At 39.2% G+C, this 20,218-nt stretch overlaps 2 protein-coding genes across 2 annotated transcripts; one reads left to right on the forward strand and one right to left on the reverse strand.

Moving 5' to 3' along the window:
• Positions 1–3,237: 3,237 nt before the first annotated feature.
• On the forward strand, positions 3,238–7,766 carry LOC108258554 (tripartite motif-containing protein 16). The gene is made up of 6 exons (XM_017457261.3): positions 3,238–3,949; positions 4,700–4,795; positions 4,982–5,215; positions 5,481–5,640; positions 5,873–5,932; positions 6,347–7,766. Exons 1-6 carry the CDS (start codon positions 3,353–3,355, stop codon positions 6,883–6,885), a joined length of 1,686 nt encoding a protein of 561 aa, XP_017312750.1. The 5' UTR covers positions 3,238–3,352; the 3' UTR covers positions 6,886–7,766.
• Positions 7,767–10,830: 3,064 nt separating this feature from the next.
• On the reverse strand, positions 10,831–17,968 carry LOC108258563 (leucine-rich repeat flightless-interacting protein 2). The gene is made up of 12 exons (XM_017457271.3): positions 17,739–17,968; positions 17,322–17,431; positions 17,113–17,205; positions 16,461–16,631; positions 16,143–16,235; positions 15,824–15,994; positions 15,543–15,617; positions 14,994–15,077; positions 14,428–14,598; positions 13,108–13,191; positions 12,686–12,788; positions 10,831–12,520 (listed from the first exon to the last, which is right to left on the reverse strand). Exons 1-11 carry the CDS (start codon positions 17,896–17,898, stop codon positions 12,699–12,701), a joined length of 1,302 nt encoding a protein of 433 aa, XP_017312760.1. The 5' UTR covers positions 17,899–17,968; the 3' UTR covers positions 10,831–12,520; positions 12,686–12,698.
• Between the last annotated feature and the right edge of the window lie 2,250 nt (positions 17,969–20,218).

Raw genomic sequence — 20,218 nt, forward strand, 5'->3', positions numbered from 1 at the left:
GCTTTTTACACTTGCTGCTTGTAAAATCTTCCACGGATTACTGATAAAGATGTCAGTCGCATTGTGAGGTTGGCATCTATCACTCCGTCTAGTAAGAAGGAGAACGGCTTTCAATGCTATGTTTCGATTTATATCGACAACTTTGAGGGGAAGTATAAATTACATACAGATTTCATACAAACATATACATCTCACAACAAACATGAAAGAAAACAAAAACTAAACAGAAACATATGTGTACATATGTGAGGTAGGCTATACAATTTAAGCCAGGGGTAAGTTATAACATTTAAGTAAACAAATTATAGTAACTTAATGCCTCATAAGTCTGTTTTGCTTTTTTGTTTTGTTTTGTTCTAAACTACTGGCGTATTGTATAATTTCTATTATACATTGTGCACAAATTGGCTTAGTTTTAGCCCATTTATTGACATGAATGTGATATTTTCCAAGTAAAATAAAAAGCTGTATAAGAAAAAAACCTTTTGGAATCAGTGGTATCTTGTATGAAAGCAAAATTACATCAAACATTACAATTTGTTTTAATGATCCAAATAACCTAGAAATGAAGTTCGATACATCTGTCCAATATATTCTTGAATATATGAAAGAAAAGATCAGTTACAGATTCTTTAGCAACACCACAAAATTAACAAGAGTTTTCCATATCCAGGTTAAAACGTTCAGATAACTCCTTGGCAGGGTAAATTAATGTGTAATATTTAAAATTAAACCTCTCTAATTTTATTATTCATAACATATTTCTTTGTTATTGACCATACTTTTTTCCACTTAATGTTTTTCAAATTTAGATGACCAGAACATTGTTGAACACGGCGTGTAATTCTTCTTTCATATATTTTTAATATATCTATTGCTGCATATATCTTTTACAATATTAATATCACCAAATAAATATCGTATCTGTCACGTATCAGGAAACTTTGGACTTCACTTCCCATCAGCCACTGCACTGCACTACATGTCACATGACCACCTGCACCTGATTCGTGTTTTGGTTAATAAGCACTCATGTGTATATATAGTCCTTGTCTGCAACATTAGCTTGTCTTTCGTTGTCTTAGACTCTGTGTTCCATGTTTGACTCACGTTGTTTATGTCTCGGTGTTTGTTTCTTGCCACAGTGTGTTTAGTCAAGTTTTCTTAGTGTCTTTGTTTCTCGGTACGTTGCTTCTAATAAATGTCATTATCTGCACCTGCTTCTGGCTCAGCCTCCGATTTGTGACAGAACGAAAGGCCAGAATCAGAAGCAGCAGATCGGCAGGATGGATAACTGGGGCGTCAGGATGCCACCAATGTTAGTGGAGTACTTTGCCACGTTACGCCAACAGTCGGAAGATCTTAATTTCATTGTACATATGTATAGTGACAATAAAAGGCATTCATTCAAGATTATCAAGCTACGCTACGAAAGCAGCAGATCGCCAGGAATTACCTGGGCTTCAACTTACCGCCTATGTTCATGAAGGACTACGCCATGCCACGCCAACAGGAGGAGGAGTCCAGGTACAAGGGGGAGTTTGTGGTCGGGGCTAATACCATCTCCCACCCTCCCTCCCCTATTATGGCTCTCGTTCAGCCTGCCCACTCTGCTGAGTACGTCGCTCAGTCCGCCTGTTCAGCCGAGGACGTCGCTCCGCCTTCCTGCTCGGCCGAGGTCGTCGCTCCGCCTTCCTGCTCGGCCGAGGACGTCGCGCCGCCTTCCTGCTCGGCCGAGGACGTCGCGCCGCCTTCCTGCTCGGCCGAGGACGTCGCGCCGCCTTCCTGCTCGGCCGAGGACGTCGCGCCGCCTTCCTGCTCGGCCGAGGACGTCGCGCCGCCTTCCTGCTCGGCCGAGGACGTCGCGCCGCCTTCCTGCTCGGCCGAGGACGTCGCGCCGCCTTCCTGCTCGGCCGAGGACGTCGCGCCGCCTTCCTGCTCGGCCGAGGACGTCGCTCCGCCTTCCTGCTCGGCCGAGGTCGTCGCTCCGCCTTCCTGCTCGGCCGAGGTCGTCGCGCCGCCTTCCTGCTCGGCCGAGGACGTCGCGCCGCCTTCCTGCTCGGCCGAGGACGTCGCTCCTCTCCTGGGCCTCGCGGAGAACCTCGCTCCTCTCCCGGGCCTCGCAAAGCTTCATTTCAATAAGTAATATTTTCTTCAAAAACAGCTTATAGAATCAGAATCAGTATAATTTTATTCACCATATACATTTACATGTAAATTTACATTTACAACACTTATGCTTAAAAATGTGAATGAAATAAGATTTATTTTTGTAAGAAATTCACACATTTAATTACTGCCTGGCCACCTCTTCTCTATTTAATTTGGAGGCATTTCCCTCTCAGATATCAGTGCACGCACTCACTCTTCGCATGAATATACAGTCAGAAAGAAGAAAGTCTTGGCTTCCAAATAAATGGCGCACTTATATAGCACTTTTATCCAAAGCGCTTTACACCGTGTCTCATTCACCCATACACTCACCAATGGTAGCAGAGCTGTCATGCAAGGCACTAGCTTGCCATCGGGAGCAACTTGGGTTTCAGTGTCTTGCCCAAGGACACTTCGGCTTGTGGAGTCACGTGGGCCAGGAATCGAACCGCCAACCCTACGATTAGTGGACAACCTGCTCTACCACCTGATCCACAGCCACCCAGCTTCCAAATGATGTCTTTTTTTTAATCACGAAATTCCAACATTAAATGTTGTTTTGATGCTTTTTTTTATGGTGCATGACTGTCGTAGCGCACGCGCTGACTCAAAACGGCCACAAGAAACGCAAGTAAATAGATCATCTCCTTGTCTTAAATACACATTTTATCAAAAAATAAACATGAATGAACATCAGACTGTGTGTTTAAAAAAATAGAGTACCGCTTGCTGAAATTCATCATCCCTCATGTAATGACCTGATCCATGTTTTAACCTCAGGAATAGCTTGCAACATTCTTTCAGGTTGAATATAATTTTAACGTCACTAGGAATAGGTTGTTAAGTTATAACAATTGTGTTTTATTAACGGGGCTTAAAGTTTTGTTTGAGGTGTCAGGAGGCGAAAAAGACCAGAAATTTAAAACCCATTCTGTGTGTATTTCATTAAATGAATCGTAATAAGTGTAGCTACATGGGTTATATTTATGCACTGAAGGGAGATGAAATGGTTAACAGAGAAGTATTCTTAACCTCTCAGTGTTTGTGCTCTTCCTTCTCTCTCTCTCTCTCTCTCTCTCTCTCTCTCTCACTCTCACACACACACACACACACACACACACACACACACACACACACAGTGACTCCTCATTTCAGAGAAAACGAAACTGATCTCTCTCTTGCAGTGTGTGAGTTCAGGAAAATGGCAGAATCCAGTATTTTAGATCACTTTTCAGTGGATCAGTTCAGCTGTGCTGTGTGTCTGGATCTCCTGAAGGATCCGGTGGCTATCCCCTGTGGTCACAGTTACTGTAAGGTGTGTATTAATGGCTGCTGGGATCAGGAGGATGAGAAGGGAGTCTACAGCTGTCCTCAGTGCAGAGACACTTTCACTCCGAGGCCTGTTCTACGCCGAAACAACATGCTGGCTGAAGTGGTGGAGAAACTGAAGAAGACTGAAGTCCAAGCTGCTTCTCCTGCTCCCTGTTACCCTGGACCTGGAGATGTGGAGTGTGATTTCTGCACCGGGAGGAAACACAAAGCCGTCAAGTCCTGTGTGATGTGTCTGACCTCCTTTTGTGAAACTCATCTGAAACCTCACTATGAAGTCTCTTTGTGGAAAAAGCACACGTTGGTCAAAGCCTCAAAACAGCTACAAGAGAAGATCTGCTCTCAACATAACAAGCTGATTGAGATCTACTGTCGTACTGATCAAACCTTCATCTGTTATTTGTGTACGATGGATAATCACAAAGGACAGGACACCGACTCTGCCACAGCAGAAAGAGCTGAGAAACAGGTGAGAATGAGAAAGCTTTCCAAAATTAAATAATCTTAATTATATTTCCCCATCTTTAATTAGGTGCTTTAGTCAGTTATATGATTTAAACTTTAATTTCAATTTGTGTATCAATCAGAAGGATTCTGTAAAGGATTATTAAAATTGTATGCGTTCTGGTTAACAGAGGGTTAAATTTATCCTCAGTGATAGTCGTAATCTGGTCAGACCAGTTAGTGAACATTTCAACCAACACCCAACTTTGACAGGGTGAGGAAGTTAAACAAACACACACACACACACTCTCTCTCTCTATCGCTCTCTCTCTACACACACTTTCTCTTCTGTTCTGTTCAATGGTCTGTTCTTTTGTTCTCTGTTGTCTTTAAATGCAGATGCTGACAAGTTTTTCTTCTTAACATGTTTATATTTTGAGGTGTGTGTGAGATTTTCTGTTGAAAATGGCAGGTTGTGTCTTATTGCACCCATCACAGGACTGGAATATGCTGCTTCATTTTCAACCCAGGTTTTATATCATATAAACAGAATAGACAGACTTTCAAGGAGAGGTGTGACTTACAGTTCTCCATGTAGTCTGAGATTCAGGATTTTTCCTTTGTTTTAATCAGATCCCAAGTAACTAGTAACTTAAACTACTTGTCATCTTCTCATTGGCTTCTTTATTACTCTTACTCAAGTCATTATTAACATCATTACTTTTGCTGTTACTTGAGTTAGTAAAAAGCTGAATGTTAGTGATTTTGTCCTCAGAGTGAGTTAAAGGAGGAGCTGATGAAAGCCCAGCAGAGAATCCAGGAGAAGCAGAAGAAGGTGCAGGAGCTGAAACAGACTGTGAACACGATTAAGGTGAGCAGTGAGCAGAGACAGAGCTGCTCCTAGAAACACACACAACATGAACAGCCAGTCATCCAGAGTCCCAGTAACAGAGGGGTGTGTGTGTGTGTGTGTGTGTGTGTGTGTGTGTGTGTGTGTGTGTGTGTGTGTGTGTGTGTGTGTGTGTGTGTGTGTGTGTGTGTGTGTGTGTCCTAATAGTCCCGTGCTCAGACAGCAGTGGAGGACAATGAAAGGATCTTTACTGAGATGATCAGCTCCATGGAGAAAAAGGGCTCGGAGGTGACGGAGCTGATCAGAGCTCAGGAGAAGGCTGAACTGAGTCGAGCTGAACGACTCCTGGAGCAACTGGAGCAGGAGATCACTGATCTTCAGAGGAGAGTCACTGAGCTGGACCAGCTTTCACACACACACAATCACATCCAATTCCTCCAGGTAACTCTCGCTGTAGTGACGAATCCTATTAGTCCTATAAATTAGTTGCCATTCAAAATGACTAAATGTACATCATGACAGCAATGTTTTGAAACCTTCACAACAGTTCCAGCTTTACCTTGGAGTGTAGATTATTGTTAGATAATCCGGGTTTACAGTTCAGCAAACAAATGCTAACATTAAAAAACAGTATCATGTTTTAATATTACATAGTAATGCAGCTGACAATACCTTCTCCTTCTCTGTTCTGTTTTTCTCTCTGTAGAGTTTCTGGTCTCTCTGTGTCTCTTCTGGACGTGAGGATTCACCCAGCATCACCGTCCATCAACATCTCTCATTTGATGGATTGAGGAATTCTCTCTCAGATCTGAAGAAGAGACTCGAGGAATTCTGTGAGGAGGAATTCAACAAAATCGCTCCACATGGTAAGAAGAGCTGTTCCTGCTGGAGAAACACCATGATGGACGTCTTTACTCGCTCTGTGAAGTGTTATTTCTTAGCACTGCTCCTCTTTCTTTTCTGCAGAAAGTTTACTCACCTGACTCGTTTAACTAAAATACTGATTTAAATTGAATAAACTGACTGTATCACTTTCAACTGTTTCCATCTTTTACAACCTGATGCTTTTTGTCTTCATTTCCATTTTTCTCTCCACAGCTGCAGCAGTTCAGATCATTTCACCATCAGCGCCACAGAGCAGAGAAGACTTTCTGACATGTACGTCTAACACACACACACACACACACACACACACACACACACACACACACACACACACACACACACACACACACACACACACACACACACACACACACACACCACACACACCACATACACACCACATACACCCCCCTAACATACCGCACACACCCACACACACCAACATACCACACACACAGATGCAGACACGCACATACACATACACACACCACACACACATACACACACCAACACCAACATACCACAGACACGCGCGTGCGCACACACACACATACACACACCAACATACCACACTACATACACACACACACACACACAGACACATGTCCCACTCTTCACATAAATATATTCTGTGAATGAAACCCAACATGTTCACATTGTTCAGTTTGTTTTTCTCTTTTATTTTAGATTTCTGTTATCTGACTCTGGATCCCAACACGGCACATCGTAACCTCATTCTGTCTGAGAAGAACAGAGCGGTGACATTCAGTGAGAGAGAGCAGCTGTACTCTGATCATCCAGAGAGATTTGACACCTGGCCTCAGGTGTTGTGTAAGGAGAGTGTGTGTGGACGCTGTTACTGGGAGGTGGAGTGGAGCGGTGATGGTGTGTACATCTCAGTCTCATATAAAGACATCAGGAGGAAAGCATGGAGTAATGAGTGTGGGTTAGGACTCAACAATCAGTCCTGGAGTCTGCGGTGTTCTTCTTCTTCTTCTTCTTCTCTCTCTTTCTGTCACAACAACATTAAGACTGATCTCAGAGTTCCATCATCCTCCAGAATAGGAGTGTATGTGGATCACAGTGCAGGAAGTCTGTCCTTCTACAGCGTCTCTGACACGATGAAGCTCCTCCACAGAGTCCAAACCACATTCACTCGGCATCTATATGCTGGGTTTAGACTCTACTGGTTTGGTTCTCCTGTGAGATTGTGTGATCCAAAATAATGTGTGTAGTGTTTTATGTAAAATTCCTGCACGTTGCTACATTGTTGCTCAGTCATCTGGCTTACTAGCACACAATCCAGCTGCACAAAAAAACAGCCACTTTAATGTATTAATTAAAACAGATTTTACAATAATTAAAAAGGAAATGTTAAAAATTAACTGTCAGAAAAGAAACTAGTAAAATTGAAGAAGAAAATGATCAAATGATATCTCGTGACCTTAGGATTATAAATTTATCTGTTTGTTTCATAGTAAGCAACCTCCCATTAAATAACTAATAAACAGTAATAAAGCCAGTACAGAACATTTTAAACCTGTTAAGGTCACACTATATAAAAATAAAATATAATCTTTTGAAGGAATTTTATTTTTCTGCTTGTATCCGAAGATGTAAAATACACATTCATTCTGATTAAAATCTGAAGTTGTTTCTAAATCCTGAAATTTCATTGTAAAACATTTAACACTATTTAAAATCCATTAGAACATACAGTACATGCTTGGTTAAGGCTGCCTATGTTGTGTTCATTCCATATTCAGCCTGGATGATGATTGGCCGGCAGATAGAACCTCGTAAATCCAAGTTTATCTGTGGGTTTGGAATTTGTCTTAAAATATTACAATTAAAGCTCAAATAATTTTTGGCTTAATTTTTTTAAGCCAAATCAATTTCAACATATATTTTCAAATTATTTCATCTATTATTTCAACTACAGTGTCTTCAGTGTGGTGTTTTATCTTTTACTGTTCTAATATATTGTGTGTGTGTGTATAATGATGATAAATATGTCTCTGTTAACTGTATCTGTCTGTGGTCTGACTCCTGATTTGGAATTTTGAACATGATTGTTAATTTTCAATAAAATAAAGCAATAAATCCATTACAGTTCTCTATTCTGATTGGTCAGAAGGTGTTCATTAGTTTTCTCTAACAGCAGCTCTGACAATAGTGCAGGATTATATTAATGCGCGCGTTCTAATACGTTATCGTTTCTATAGTAACAGCTCATTCACAGGGACTTTGGACGTTCCACATAAACAGATTAAAAAACGTGTTTTTTAAACGTGATGTGGTGACGTTTTCTTAATTTAAGGAGACGTTTATTAAACATTTATGGAAGGAGTCTCCAGTGTCAGCACTTTGTAACAGTCAGAAGTAAAACTGTAACTTTAAGTTTTCTAACATCTTCTACACTTCATGGATTCTCAGCAACATGGCAAGCTGTATAAAGAGAGGCAGGTGAGGGAATGACTGTTTATAGCTACTATAACATAAGTGAAAACAGGAACTAACTTGTTTGCAAACATTCATCAACATTAAATATAACTATAAATGGATAAAAGCATGATGTTATAGAATAAATTGCTGTGGTAAAGAGACACAAAAATATTTTTGGCACCGTAATGAGCACTGTATAGTAATTGAAGAGGATCCCCCCTCTGAATTCAGCTGCATTAAGAATATTGCTCTATTTTGTAATTCTGGTGATGGAAGTGAAATTATTTTAGACCTATGTGTTAACAAATAAAAATGAAAGAGACATGTTTATGAACACTGTAACATCTAACCTGGACATTTCCCCTCCAGACTACCAGAGGGCGCCCTTACACACATTTTGAATCACTTCTTTGCTTACTCCACTCAGTTCCTGTTTGTTCTCATAAAATGCACAATAACCATTCAGTAATCGTGAACCTTCCACTTTGTTAGTAAATCTCAGTTCTGAGCCGTGTTTATTCTGGATAGATATCCTGTTTATCATCTTGTCTCATCCTTCGATTTTAATGATATTTCTGATCTATGGTGTTGTAACCCTGCACTGTCTAGTATTGGATAAAGTCTTGTGTTAGCACTACTACCAGATTTCTTTCTTCTGCCTTTCAGGAGATTAATTTCAGTATGTTAACAATGCTAAAATTACACAAAGGTATAATGACTCGTGTCAGTGTGGGTTTCCTCCTGGTTCTCCAGTGTTCTCCTACATCTCAAAGGCACATCTAAAGACTGATTGAGGCGACTCATTAGGGCTTTCATATAAGAGCTCTTATCTCAAACATATTAATCTACCAATTTCATTTCCATCTAAACAATCTGTTAATGAGGAAGAATTCTCATCTACCCATAATAATGTTATTGATAATACATCATGTAAGGAATAAAACAACATGAGGCATGCTGTTCCAGGAAAATAATCTGTGATGAGGTGGTTTCATTCAAACTTGTTCAATAAAATGTTTAAATATCCAGTGATACAAGAAATATGATACATATAATACATATAATACAAAAAATTTCAGGTAAAATACTTGCCATATGCAACTCTGTTAGTCATATATGTGTACATTATTCTTCCGTTACATCATATTCAATTATATTAGTTCATTCTGCCATTTATTGCCACACTTTAATGGCTAAAGGAATTTATCAGAGGGAGAAATTCAACACACACACAAACAAACACGTATTAGGCTTTTATTTGTACACATAACACTGGAACTATCTATGGAGTGTATGGTGGCTGCTTCATCCAACGGAGCTTCTTCCACAGGCTTTTTGTTGCTTTATTTTTAACTAACCAACAGACGGCGCTGTTTGTGACACTCTCGAAGCTTTAAATCTTTTCCCGGGACAGTCAGGGGAAAGCCTCAGTTCAGTGCTTTATGACGCTTCATTTCCCATCCCTACTATATATAAAACCACTCAGAACAACTTAATTTACTAATTTGTGAACTTAGAACTGATGAACACCTCAAACATACCAATATTGGTGGGAGTGAGCGAAGAGGAAAAAAGCGTAAACCGCCTCGTCAGTATCTAGCAGTGGTCTGAGGCTGACGTGACTTCCCGCAACAGATAAAAACACAGTGTGCATCACTGATAAGTGTCCCACTTGAGTTCAACACCTTGCATTGTAGTTCCCATCAAAAAGTGCAATATAACGCGCACAGAATTTTCGAGTGCATTTTTGAGTTAAACACCAAGGTTTTGGGAAGTTAATAACAGAGGCACACAGCAGCAGAATAAAATAAGTAAATACATATAATTAGTTTTATGAACCAGTTACACTAGTACCTTTTACTAACCCCGATTTTAGCACTTAGACACAGCGGTTAGCATAACGTTGTCTAGCATACTAGCAAACGCGGTTGATTTTAGTATTTACACACAGCGGATAGCAAAACGTTAGGTCACTTTGTAGCTAACGAACTCTTTAAATATTAAGGTAAAGAATTTAGGTTAAATAAGTGTCACTATTCTTTGTATCCTGCAAAAGTAGTGAGATGTGTTGTTTTACCAACAATAGTATTACCTACTGCACATACATTACATACGGTACTACCGATTTGATGATATTACCGGTTAAAATATACAGCGGCATCGGTGGTATTTTGAAGCTTTAGTATCGTGATACTACTGTTGTACTGGTATACTGTGTAACCCTAATTATATTTTATTTTCACCAATTTAGAGAAGACATCCATGGGTATATGTAAATATTTTTGTGTGTATTTTTATATGATAAAGTACAGTGTTCAACCTCACAAATGAGGGTTTAGAATATGGAGATGTGCTGGGCAATATGGCTTCCTTTATGATTTTGACATTTGTCAAGGGGCAGAAAATCCAAACAAATAGAAATCTAATGCTGGTGTTAGTGGAGACATTGTCCTAAAAAGAACAGCAACTCTTCCAGTACGAAAAAAAAATCACAAGGTTTTTGCAGATAACTATTTACATCAGTTCCACTAGAGGAACACCTGAAAGAAAGAGTCCATGTATATGTGAGTCAATGTAGTACTGTACTACATTGGAACAGTAAGAATGAACAGGATAAAAGATTGCACCATGATCTATAAAGCCTACAGATCAGCACAGCTCCTGAAATGGGTGGTTTTCATCAGTGGCAGTGTAAAAAAGTCTGTGTGTGTGTGCGTGTGTGCGTGTGTGCGTGTGTGTGTGTGTGTGTGTGTGATACAATAAACAACTGGCATTTGTGATGACAGTACTATGTGTTGTGAATTGAACTGAATTTGATCACACAAAACCCTTTCCCACCCAGGTTTACTCAGCAAATTGGCAGTGACAAGGCCAGAAATTGAACAGTGCATACATTTATTTATTTAAACTAGTTTTTTCATCTGTTATTGCGATAATATACACTCCAAGTCCTACATGTGTTTAGAAACGATAAAGGTGTCCCATATCTGCTGCCATTTTTCTTTCACTGCCACTCTGAACTTCCCTTTTACTTTTGTGCTAATTATTGAGGTCTTCATTTTAATACATTTCTTAAAAAAGTATGAATAATTTGATTAAAAAGATTTGATTATAAAATGTCTGTAAACTAAAAATCAAGATGACTAAAATTAATATAATAAATATGATCAAAGATGACTGATGATTATTGATGTGATTGAATACAGATTTTATTAAAAAAAAAAATTGTGTTTATTATGTCCACCCTTCATCATGGTCGTTCAGTTTCACCTCTCTTAACCACCAGGAGCAGTGATTAACACCTGGATATTCTCTTGTGTGCATATGCCGAGACCTTAATCACAAAGTCAGATGACATCAGTGATGTAGTACTTACTGTAAGTACCCAATGTAAACATCACTATGTGCTGAGAACGCTTTTCTAACACTGGATATTAATAACTTTTTCTGTCTGAGCTTTCCCTGAGAACTGCTACCTAGAATTGCTACTTCTAGCATAGATCGTTAGCTTCACTTCACTGTGTCTGAGATAGCGAAGTTGTTGTTTGCTATTTTGCAACTGACTTGCTTCATCTCATACTCTGAGCTATCGGGGGTACAGGGCCGGAGTCTGTGCTTCGCGCCCTTCCCCTCCTTCCCAATAACATCCATTGATCCACCCATTTGGCTATACCAGTGCTAACAGATTGGAGTGGTGCGCCACTCCATTTTCCTTCACAGAACCTGAACCAACATTGCTAATAGGCCAGAACGTACTTCCTTCATTGCCTAACAGTGACTTAGACTCCAGTACAAACCCCTCCTGATAGCCTGCGGTCAAAGGCAGCATGTCGGTTGCTGGGCTAAGAATTTTTTTTTTACCAAAAAAACCAAACCAATAGCAGAGCCACACACTTGTCATAACTGTCTCTGGCAGCTTATGCTAAGAGTTCATCTAACAGCACACAGACACCACTGCCAAATTTTAAGCAGCCATAACAGGAGCTCCATGGTGAGATTCTTGGCTGATATGTAAGGGGCTAGAGGTCCAAAGAAAGGAGAGCTAGGCTTCAGAATTGCATAGCCAACAGAGTAACAGATGGGCCAAGTGTTCCTGCTAGATATGAGTCAATGCTCCAGTGGCCCCCGATGTTCCACAGTACACGCCAGAAATACTAGCACCTAGAACCAAGCTCCCAGGGCCACAATATCACCCACCAGGCCACCAGTAAAGCGCAAGGGAACGCTAACAGGAACTTGACAAGTACATTCCAGAAACCATAGTGACATTTACATTATATTAACTGCACATTAAATAATTACATTACATTACATTGCATTAAACAGTATAACAATGCATTGAATTTGTGTGTCCAGGTGTTAAACACCACCCCTGGCCGTTATTGGGGTTCATAAATCTACAGGCTCCTCGGATTTCTATGAAAATAAAATACAGATTTAATGTAGTAAGATGCAGTAATGTATTAATATTTGATTTTAAATATCCATGTGTGAAATGGGCAGAGTTACTGTATATACTTTTGACAAAACTTAAACACAATGTGCTTTAGCAGTCATGACTCAGTGAGAGGAAAAACTTACATTTAGTAACTCATCACACTGCATTACAGTTCCGGTCATCTTGTTGTACTTCCTGTTCAGGACACTGTGAGCCTCCTGCTCTCTCTCTTTCTCTCTCTCTCTCCTAAAACACAGCCACGAAGCAGAAGAGGTTTAAACTTCAGTGCTTAATTTTAACATCTACAGTCAGCCTCTGAAGAAATCCAGAACTAAAACTAACAATACATTTGTTCATGTACTGTACATACAGCCTGTGGCATAACCCATCATGCAGCTCAAACCTCACAAGTCCTCACATTTCTATTTCTATATTCCTAAATTAAGGATTTTTACACTAACCATTGTTATCTCTTCACACTTTCTGCATGTCTCAGAGAGCTCTTCCTCCAAACTTTAAATAGCAGTATTATAACATTTATAGCTTAATAAGAGGAGAAGCTTACCATTAGTAATTCATCACGCTGTTTTAATGCCTCTTCGTACTGTGACTTCAGGATGTTGTAAGCCTCTCCTTCTCGCTCACGATCCTAAAACACAGCCATGGAGAAAATACAAATGTTTACATAATGTTACGTTTACTTGTTGAAAATGTGAACTAATCAAATGCTGTGTAACAGTGTAACAATCCACAAAACTGAGACACAATATTTTATAACAAAAACAGTATTTTATGACAAATATACTTTATTATGCAGTCTGTTAAATGTATCGTTCAATATGCACATGTGTTGAATTGAGAGCGTCTTACTGAACAACACAACATGCCATATTGTTACTAGGGTTCATAATGATAATGATTCTTTATTGGTCACATACACAATAGAACACAGTGAAATTGTTTGCTTTGCATACCCCAGCCTGTCAGGAAGCCTGGGGTCAGAGCGCAGGGTCAGCCATGATACAGCGCCCCTGGACCAGAGAGGGTTAAAGGCCTTGCTCAAGGGTCCAACAGTGGTAGCTTGGCAGTGCTGAGGCTTGAACCCCCGACCTTCTGATCAGTAACCCACAGCCTTAACCACTTTTAATGACTCATACAATCCCAAAGACAATAAAATACAGGACAAAAAAAAAAAGTATTCCAGTACTGAATATCCAAAACATATGATCACAATGATGTGCATGCAAAATTATAAATCAGTCCTTACGCCTGCGTCTCTAATATTTAATCTCCCCAAGCCATCCGGGGTGCAACAGACTTTGTGCTGTGTCATTTGGTTTTCATTACAACAGGGCAAAAAGGGGTGCAGCATGAAAAAATAGTGCATGAAATACAGCTTCTTGTATCCTTACTATTACATAAAGTGCACTTTGAAGAATTGGCATTCACGTTCTTATCTTTTAGTGAGCAATAAACAGCTCCAAACGCCTCCTCTTTGACATTTAAAGCATCATTTCTGTAGGCATAATAGTCATTTAGTAATAGTCATTTCTATAGACTCACTGATGAGGTAAGATCACAGATCTACCGTAGCTCTGTCAGACTTACTATGCCTTTAATGGGGTGGGGCAAACTTCTGTGTTAGCTTCTTAAACCAGTATGTTCCTCACCATTAGACAATGAGAAATTTCCAGAGATGTTGTAGTGGGGGTTCTGTTATTATTCAAACTTGTCTATCACAATGAGATTTATCAGGTCTTTCGGTTTCTCATCATACGACATTGATAACAGTACTGGCCAATAATAATAACTCATCAGTAACTCGTCATGCAGCACAAACATTATTTTTAAAGAAACGGCTTAATGCAAGGATTTTCTCACTTACTTGCTTTATGATATCACACGATATCTCTACCTCATCCAGAAGTTTCTCCAGCTTCTGCACTGCACCTTCCATTTTGTGCACATGGTACATCAAGTCTGATTTCTCACTCTCCAGCTGAGTGTTGGACTCCATTGCCTGCTGGTACTTTGCCACAGCTTCAGCCAAAGTGACCTGGAAGTTCAACAACCAAAGCTTGTTGGCTTTATTGAGTTCTCCACACACATTGAAACACTTCTAACAAGTCTTAGCATTATGATTAACCTGCTACAGTAAAATGGGGGACAGTATTTTTTTTCTCTATGATTATAAAAAACACTTATTTTATTATGTGCACCCCCTAGTTTATTATTAGGGCTGGTCAGTCTGTAGTGCAACTCATCATGCAGCATGAACATGAAGAGTGTTCACACACAATTCACAATAGCAGTCCTGGTTTGAAGCTTGAATATTCACTTCTAAATGTCCCTCTCTGAAATGCCCAGAAGTACTACATTTACTTTTCTGACCTACAACTGACACACAGTGCAAGACAGCAGTCATGACTTAAAGTCATGACAAAAACGTACCTTTAGCAGCTGGTTGTGCTGTTCCGTCAGCTCATTGTACTGCAACTTCAGGGCGCAGTGAGCTACACGCTCTGTTTCATAATCCTAAAATACAACGGAGCAGAAGTGGTTCAATCTTCGGCGATAAAAGGGTTGCTTCACTTTAATTTAACTTCAGAGTATTTTGGTCAAGTAGAAACTGAGGACTTGGAATTGAGACTGGTCCTGTGAAGCGGGCATCTAGATCTTTGTGTACTTTAGAAAAGACTAGAAAAGTCTCTGCAGTGACCCGATTTGATGCACATCCAATGCAACACCATCAGCTCCGTCAGTTATGTGTAGTTCGCTTTTATTCAACACTGGATTTATTTTTTCTAATGAAATGAATAGTGAGTTCATTTCCCTCACATCCCACTTTGTCTGGGTGAACACTGATGTGTGAATTCATGATCGTCTGTCTTCCAAAAACAGTGGCTCAAATATGGAGTTAAAGACTGGAGGGATTGTTCATTATTAACTAGCACTCGGACTAGATTTTTTCTTATTGTTTTCATAAAAAGTAAAGCTTACCTTTAGCACAGTTTCATTCAACAATTCCCACCTGGAACGTAAAGCCCTCAACTCCCGAGTTTTTCTTTCCATCTCCTAAAACAAAGCCATGAGGCAAAAGAGGTCCAAACGTATGTGTTTAATGTTAACATCTACAACGCACCACTTAATAAACATATTTAATAAAAAATTACCATTTTATACTAGAAATGCAACTTAAATTTTTCAAGTACATATAGCATGTGGTGTAACTCATCATGCAGCACAAAGAAACAGTTTAATGCAAGGATTTTCTCACTTACCGTCATTGCCTCATTACACCTTGTCTCGGTCTGAGAGAGCTGTTCCTCCAAATCATCCACTGTTTCTTGCAGTGTGTTCGTGTCATCCACCAGGTCATAGTTCTCATTCTCCAGTTGAGTAATGGACTCCAATGACGCCGCGTATTTCGTCTCAGCTTCAGCCAGAGAGACCTGGAGTGTTCAACAAGCTAAAGCTTATTGGCTTTATTCACTTCTACATACACTTTCAGAGCCTTTTGAAGACACGACTCATCATTTGTTAGAACAGCCTGAAATGTTTTGGGGACAAATAACAATAACAGATTTAATGAGAGCTTACCTCCAGTGAACTGATTTTCTGCTTTAAATCTTTCACCTGCTCTTCAGCCTTGGACTTCTCAAATCTGAGAATGCCCTGCTGTATGGCAAGCTCCTAAAACACAACCATGGAGCAAAAGAAGTTCAGGCTTTGTGTTTAATGTTCACGTCTACAATCCACCAATTCTATTCAATAAAAAAACATCTTTAATGACAAATACAATTGTTATTTTATTCAAGTACATATCACCTATGGTGTAACTCATCATGCAGCATGAACATCACAAGTCCTCATATTATTTCTAAAGGAATTGGTTAATTTAAATATTTTCTCACTTACCCTTGTTATCTCATCATTCCTCCTGCGTGCCTCAGCAAACTGTTCCTCCAACTGCTTCATTGAGCCACGCAGTGTGTTGACCTCAGACATCAAGTCCATCTTCTCATTTTCCAGCTGAGCTTTGGACTCCATCGCCCGCTTGTATTTCTCCTCAGCTTTAGCCAGATTCACCTGGAAGTTCAAAAACCAAAGTTTGTTGGCTTTATTTACTACACGCACATTCAGACACAGTGAACGTTACCACTGTGTGATTAAACAGCAACGACACACACACACACACACATACACACACACACACACACACACACATAGAGTTCACAATAGCAGTAGTGGTTACACAAGAAGAAAACTAATAGAAGGTTAAAAATGAAACATTCTACACTTAAACAGATGCTATGCTCTAATTAAACACGAATGCTATACATTTTTCATTCAGGTCCAATTTTACACATCAGGTGGAGTGAAGATATAGCAATGTGGGGGTGATGTATAATTGGCCCTAACGGTAGAGTGAAGATCAAACGCAGCATTAAAACAATCTTCTAAATATCCATGTTTAAAATACTGAGACGTACTGCATTTATTTTTCTGGCCCACAACTAACACACAGTTTACTGCAACAGTCATGACTTAGTGAGAGGGAGAAACGTACCTTTAGTAACTCCTCAATGTGTGTTAAAATTTCCTTAATCTCGGTGTACTGAGAGTTCAGGGCTGTGTGAGCTGGACACCCTGCCTCATAGTCCTAAAACACAGCCATGGTGCAGAAGAGGTTTAAATTAATAAATGTTCAAAACTTGAAACATGTAAAACTGTCTGGCCAAAGTTTGTTTTATCTGTCTTGTAAAGTTTTCCGAGTACCTGAAGAACAGCGCTGTCAGTCTGTATGACACTGACTCCATGCACCTCAGAGATCAAGCCTGGATCCGGCAAAGAATCATCTACTGCAGGGAGCTGGGTCTGTACTGGGCCTAAATACAAACCAGTACAAAAACATCACATCACTCTGCAGTCAGCACAGTCTCTATTACACACACTCATTACTTCTGTTACACTTTTCATTTCACATCATCACAAGTTTCTAGCTCTGATCCTGCTGGAGCTCTTTTTTTTTTTTACACAGAAAATCAAACTTTGGTTAAATGCACTCTGATCATGAAGGACTGAAAAACTCTACTAAAGTGAGTTATGGTTTATATAAAAACGGAGAGAGAGAGAGAGAGAGAGAGAGAGAGAGAGAGAGAGAGAGAGAGAGAGAGAGAGAGAGAGATCCTGTACCCTCGGTGAGAGTTGTGTCGGTCTCCGCTGTTCTCTCCCAAGAGCCACGCTTCTTATAATAATAATAATAACAATAATAAACTCCTGCGGCTGCAGCTCCAGCCGCACACAGCAGGGGGCGCAGTGGAAGATCTGCCGCCCGAGAGCGAGCTAAACTCATTAAATGCTGCACTGAACTCGGTTAAACAGCCTGTCAGTTACAAAGTTCAAGCAGACACTGAAACTCCGCCTTTCTGTTTCATACTGGAATAAAGTTGGTTTGACGTTGGACGTTCGATATTCGCGGATATGCGGAAATTAAGGGACCGTCTCTAAAGTTACATACGACAGTGTTAAACACGATTCTAACTTCAATAGCATTTGAAGGGAATGACTTACAGTCATATCACCAACTGGAAAGTGTTCAAGCAGGTGTCTGCTATAATGATTTAGATTTTTGATATTTATCAAAATAAACTATTAAATCATATGTAAAGATTGCCATGTAGTTCACTACAGAAAGGGCTCATACATAAAATATACCATTATTTAAAGCCCAATAGCAGTTGAAGGGAGTGATGTACAGTCATGAAGCCAACTGTAAAGTGTTCATCTAGGTGTCAGGTATGATGCACACCTTTTAGATTTTTGATATTTATTAAAATGAGCTATTAAATCACATTTAAATTAGACATGAATTTCACTGCAGAAAGGGCTCATACACAAAATATAGCATAATTTAAAGCTCAATAGCATTTGAAGGGAATGACAACCAACTGTAAAGTGTTCATCTAGGTGTCAGGTATGACGCACACCTTTTAGATTTTTTGATATTTAACAAAATAAGCTATTAAATCATATGTAAATTAGATATGAATTTCACTACAGAATGGAGTCATACACAAAATAGCCATATTTAAATGTGTCCTGTCTCCACCGTTGTATTGCTATTGGTTGTTTCCATTATGTGTCCTTATTGCTCGCACCTGTTTTCAGTTTAACCTTTGATTAGATTGTATATTTAAACCCCTGTTTGTCTTTGTCCTGTGTAAAGTAAAGTTCAGCATTTATCCGTCTCTATGTACCAAGCTGTTCTTGTCCGTGTTGTTATATCCTGGTTCCCGATCCCATTCTGTTCACTGGTGGTGTATTTTGGATTACACCTGTTATTGCTGTTCGCTGATCGCCTGACCTGTGCCAGTGTGCTGTTTGCTGAATTTGATTCATATTTTGGATTTGTCTGCCTGCCCCTTAATACAATGCCAGTAAATGTTAAAACACCGGGTTTAGACATGTGGTTTTATTCTTATGTACTATTCATAATGTAATTGATGTATTTACTTGAGATTACATGTAATCCCATAGTGGGTACTCAGATAATGTGAAATGTGTGTGATGAATGTGTAAAGGCGAGTTGCAAGGTCCAGATAAATAATATTGCTATATGATGAAATGCAAATATGTTGCTAGTTAATTTTATTTATGAATTCTGTCAGCAGTAATTAGATTAAAATGCTGAAATGCAATTGCCTAATATTTTATAGGTGGTCAGATTCATAGTATTAACATAGTTAGCTAGCATAAATGCTCCATAAAGCACCCTGACACATTCCCCTTCTTTATTACGATTTTATATGTTCATTAATTATTACGACTGTAACCAGAACTGTGATGTTGGACAGATATCGGAGAACTGGAGCTATCTCAGGATAGAGAGGTGTCACCTGAATAGAAAGATAAGCAGAGTGATGTCTCTTCTCATTGATTTAAAAAATATACATATATTTATTGTTATTGTGAATCAAATACATTGTAGATAACAAAAAATTCAAAAAGGAGATCTTTTAATAATCTGGTGTCATTAACTCATTTTCCCTTTAATGTTGTACAATAGATATTATAATACTTAACTTGGTGATGAATATTTATACAGTAGCTACAGTATTATCTCTGGTAAACCCTGGATTTTCTCAGCACACAGCGGGGAAACTATACTAGTAGGAACGCACTAACTTCATATAGAATAAAATTAGTTTATACATTAACATATTTGTGTACTACTCTTCTTGAATATATTTCACCTATTCTACAATTTAACACTTTGACCAGTACAAGATGAGCGAGTGATCTGATTAATAGTTTTATTATTGAGCATCAGACAGATGATAGCTTTGATTTCAGGTGAGGAACACCAGCCTCACAATCAGATGTTTTAGATTAAACAAATCAAATAAATCCACGTTATTGGCCTCCACTCCACACACTGCTTGTGTTAAAGAAAGATGTCATTGAAGTGGATCACAAAAAGCCTGAGTATATACATGAGTATATACATAAGTAATGTTCACTAACACTAGTTGTTATTAGATGGAGTCTCTGTATCAGGAGGTTAAAATAGTTACACTCAGTGGAGTTAGCTGTGCACGGGACTAAACACATCCCTGGGTCATATAATTTTTTATAACAGAACATTTTACATGTTCACACCTTGTCAAGTCTAA

This window comes from Ictalurus punctatus, chromosome 26 (assembly GCF_001660625.3).
Source record: "Ictalurus punctatus breed USDA103 chromosome 26, Coco_2.0, whole genome shotgun sequence".
Classification (NCBI taxonomy): domain Eukaryota; kingdom Metazoa; phylum Chordata; class Actinopteri; order Siluriformes; family Ictaluridae; genus Ictalurus; species Ictalurus punctatus.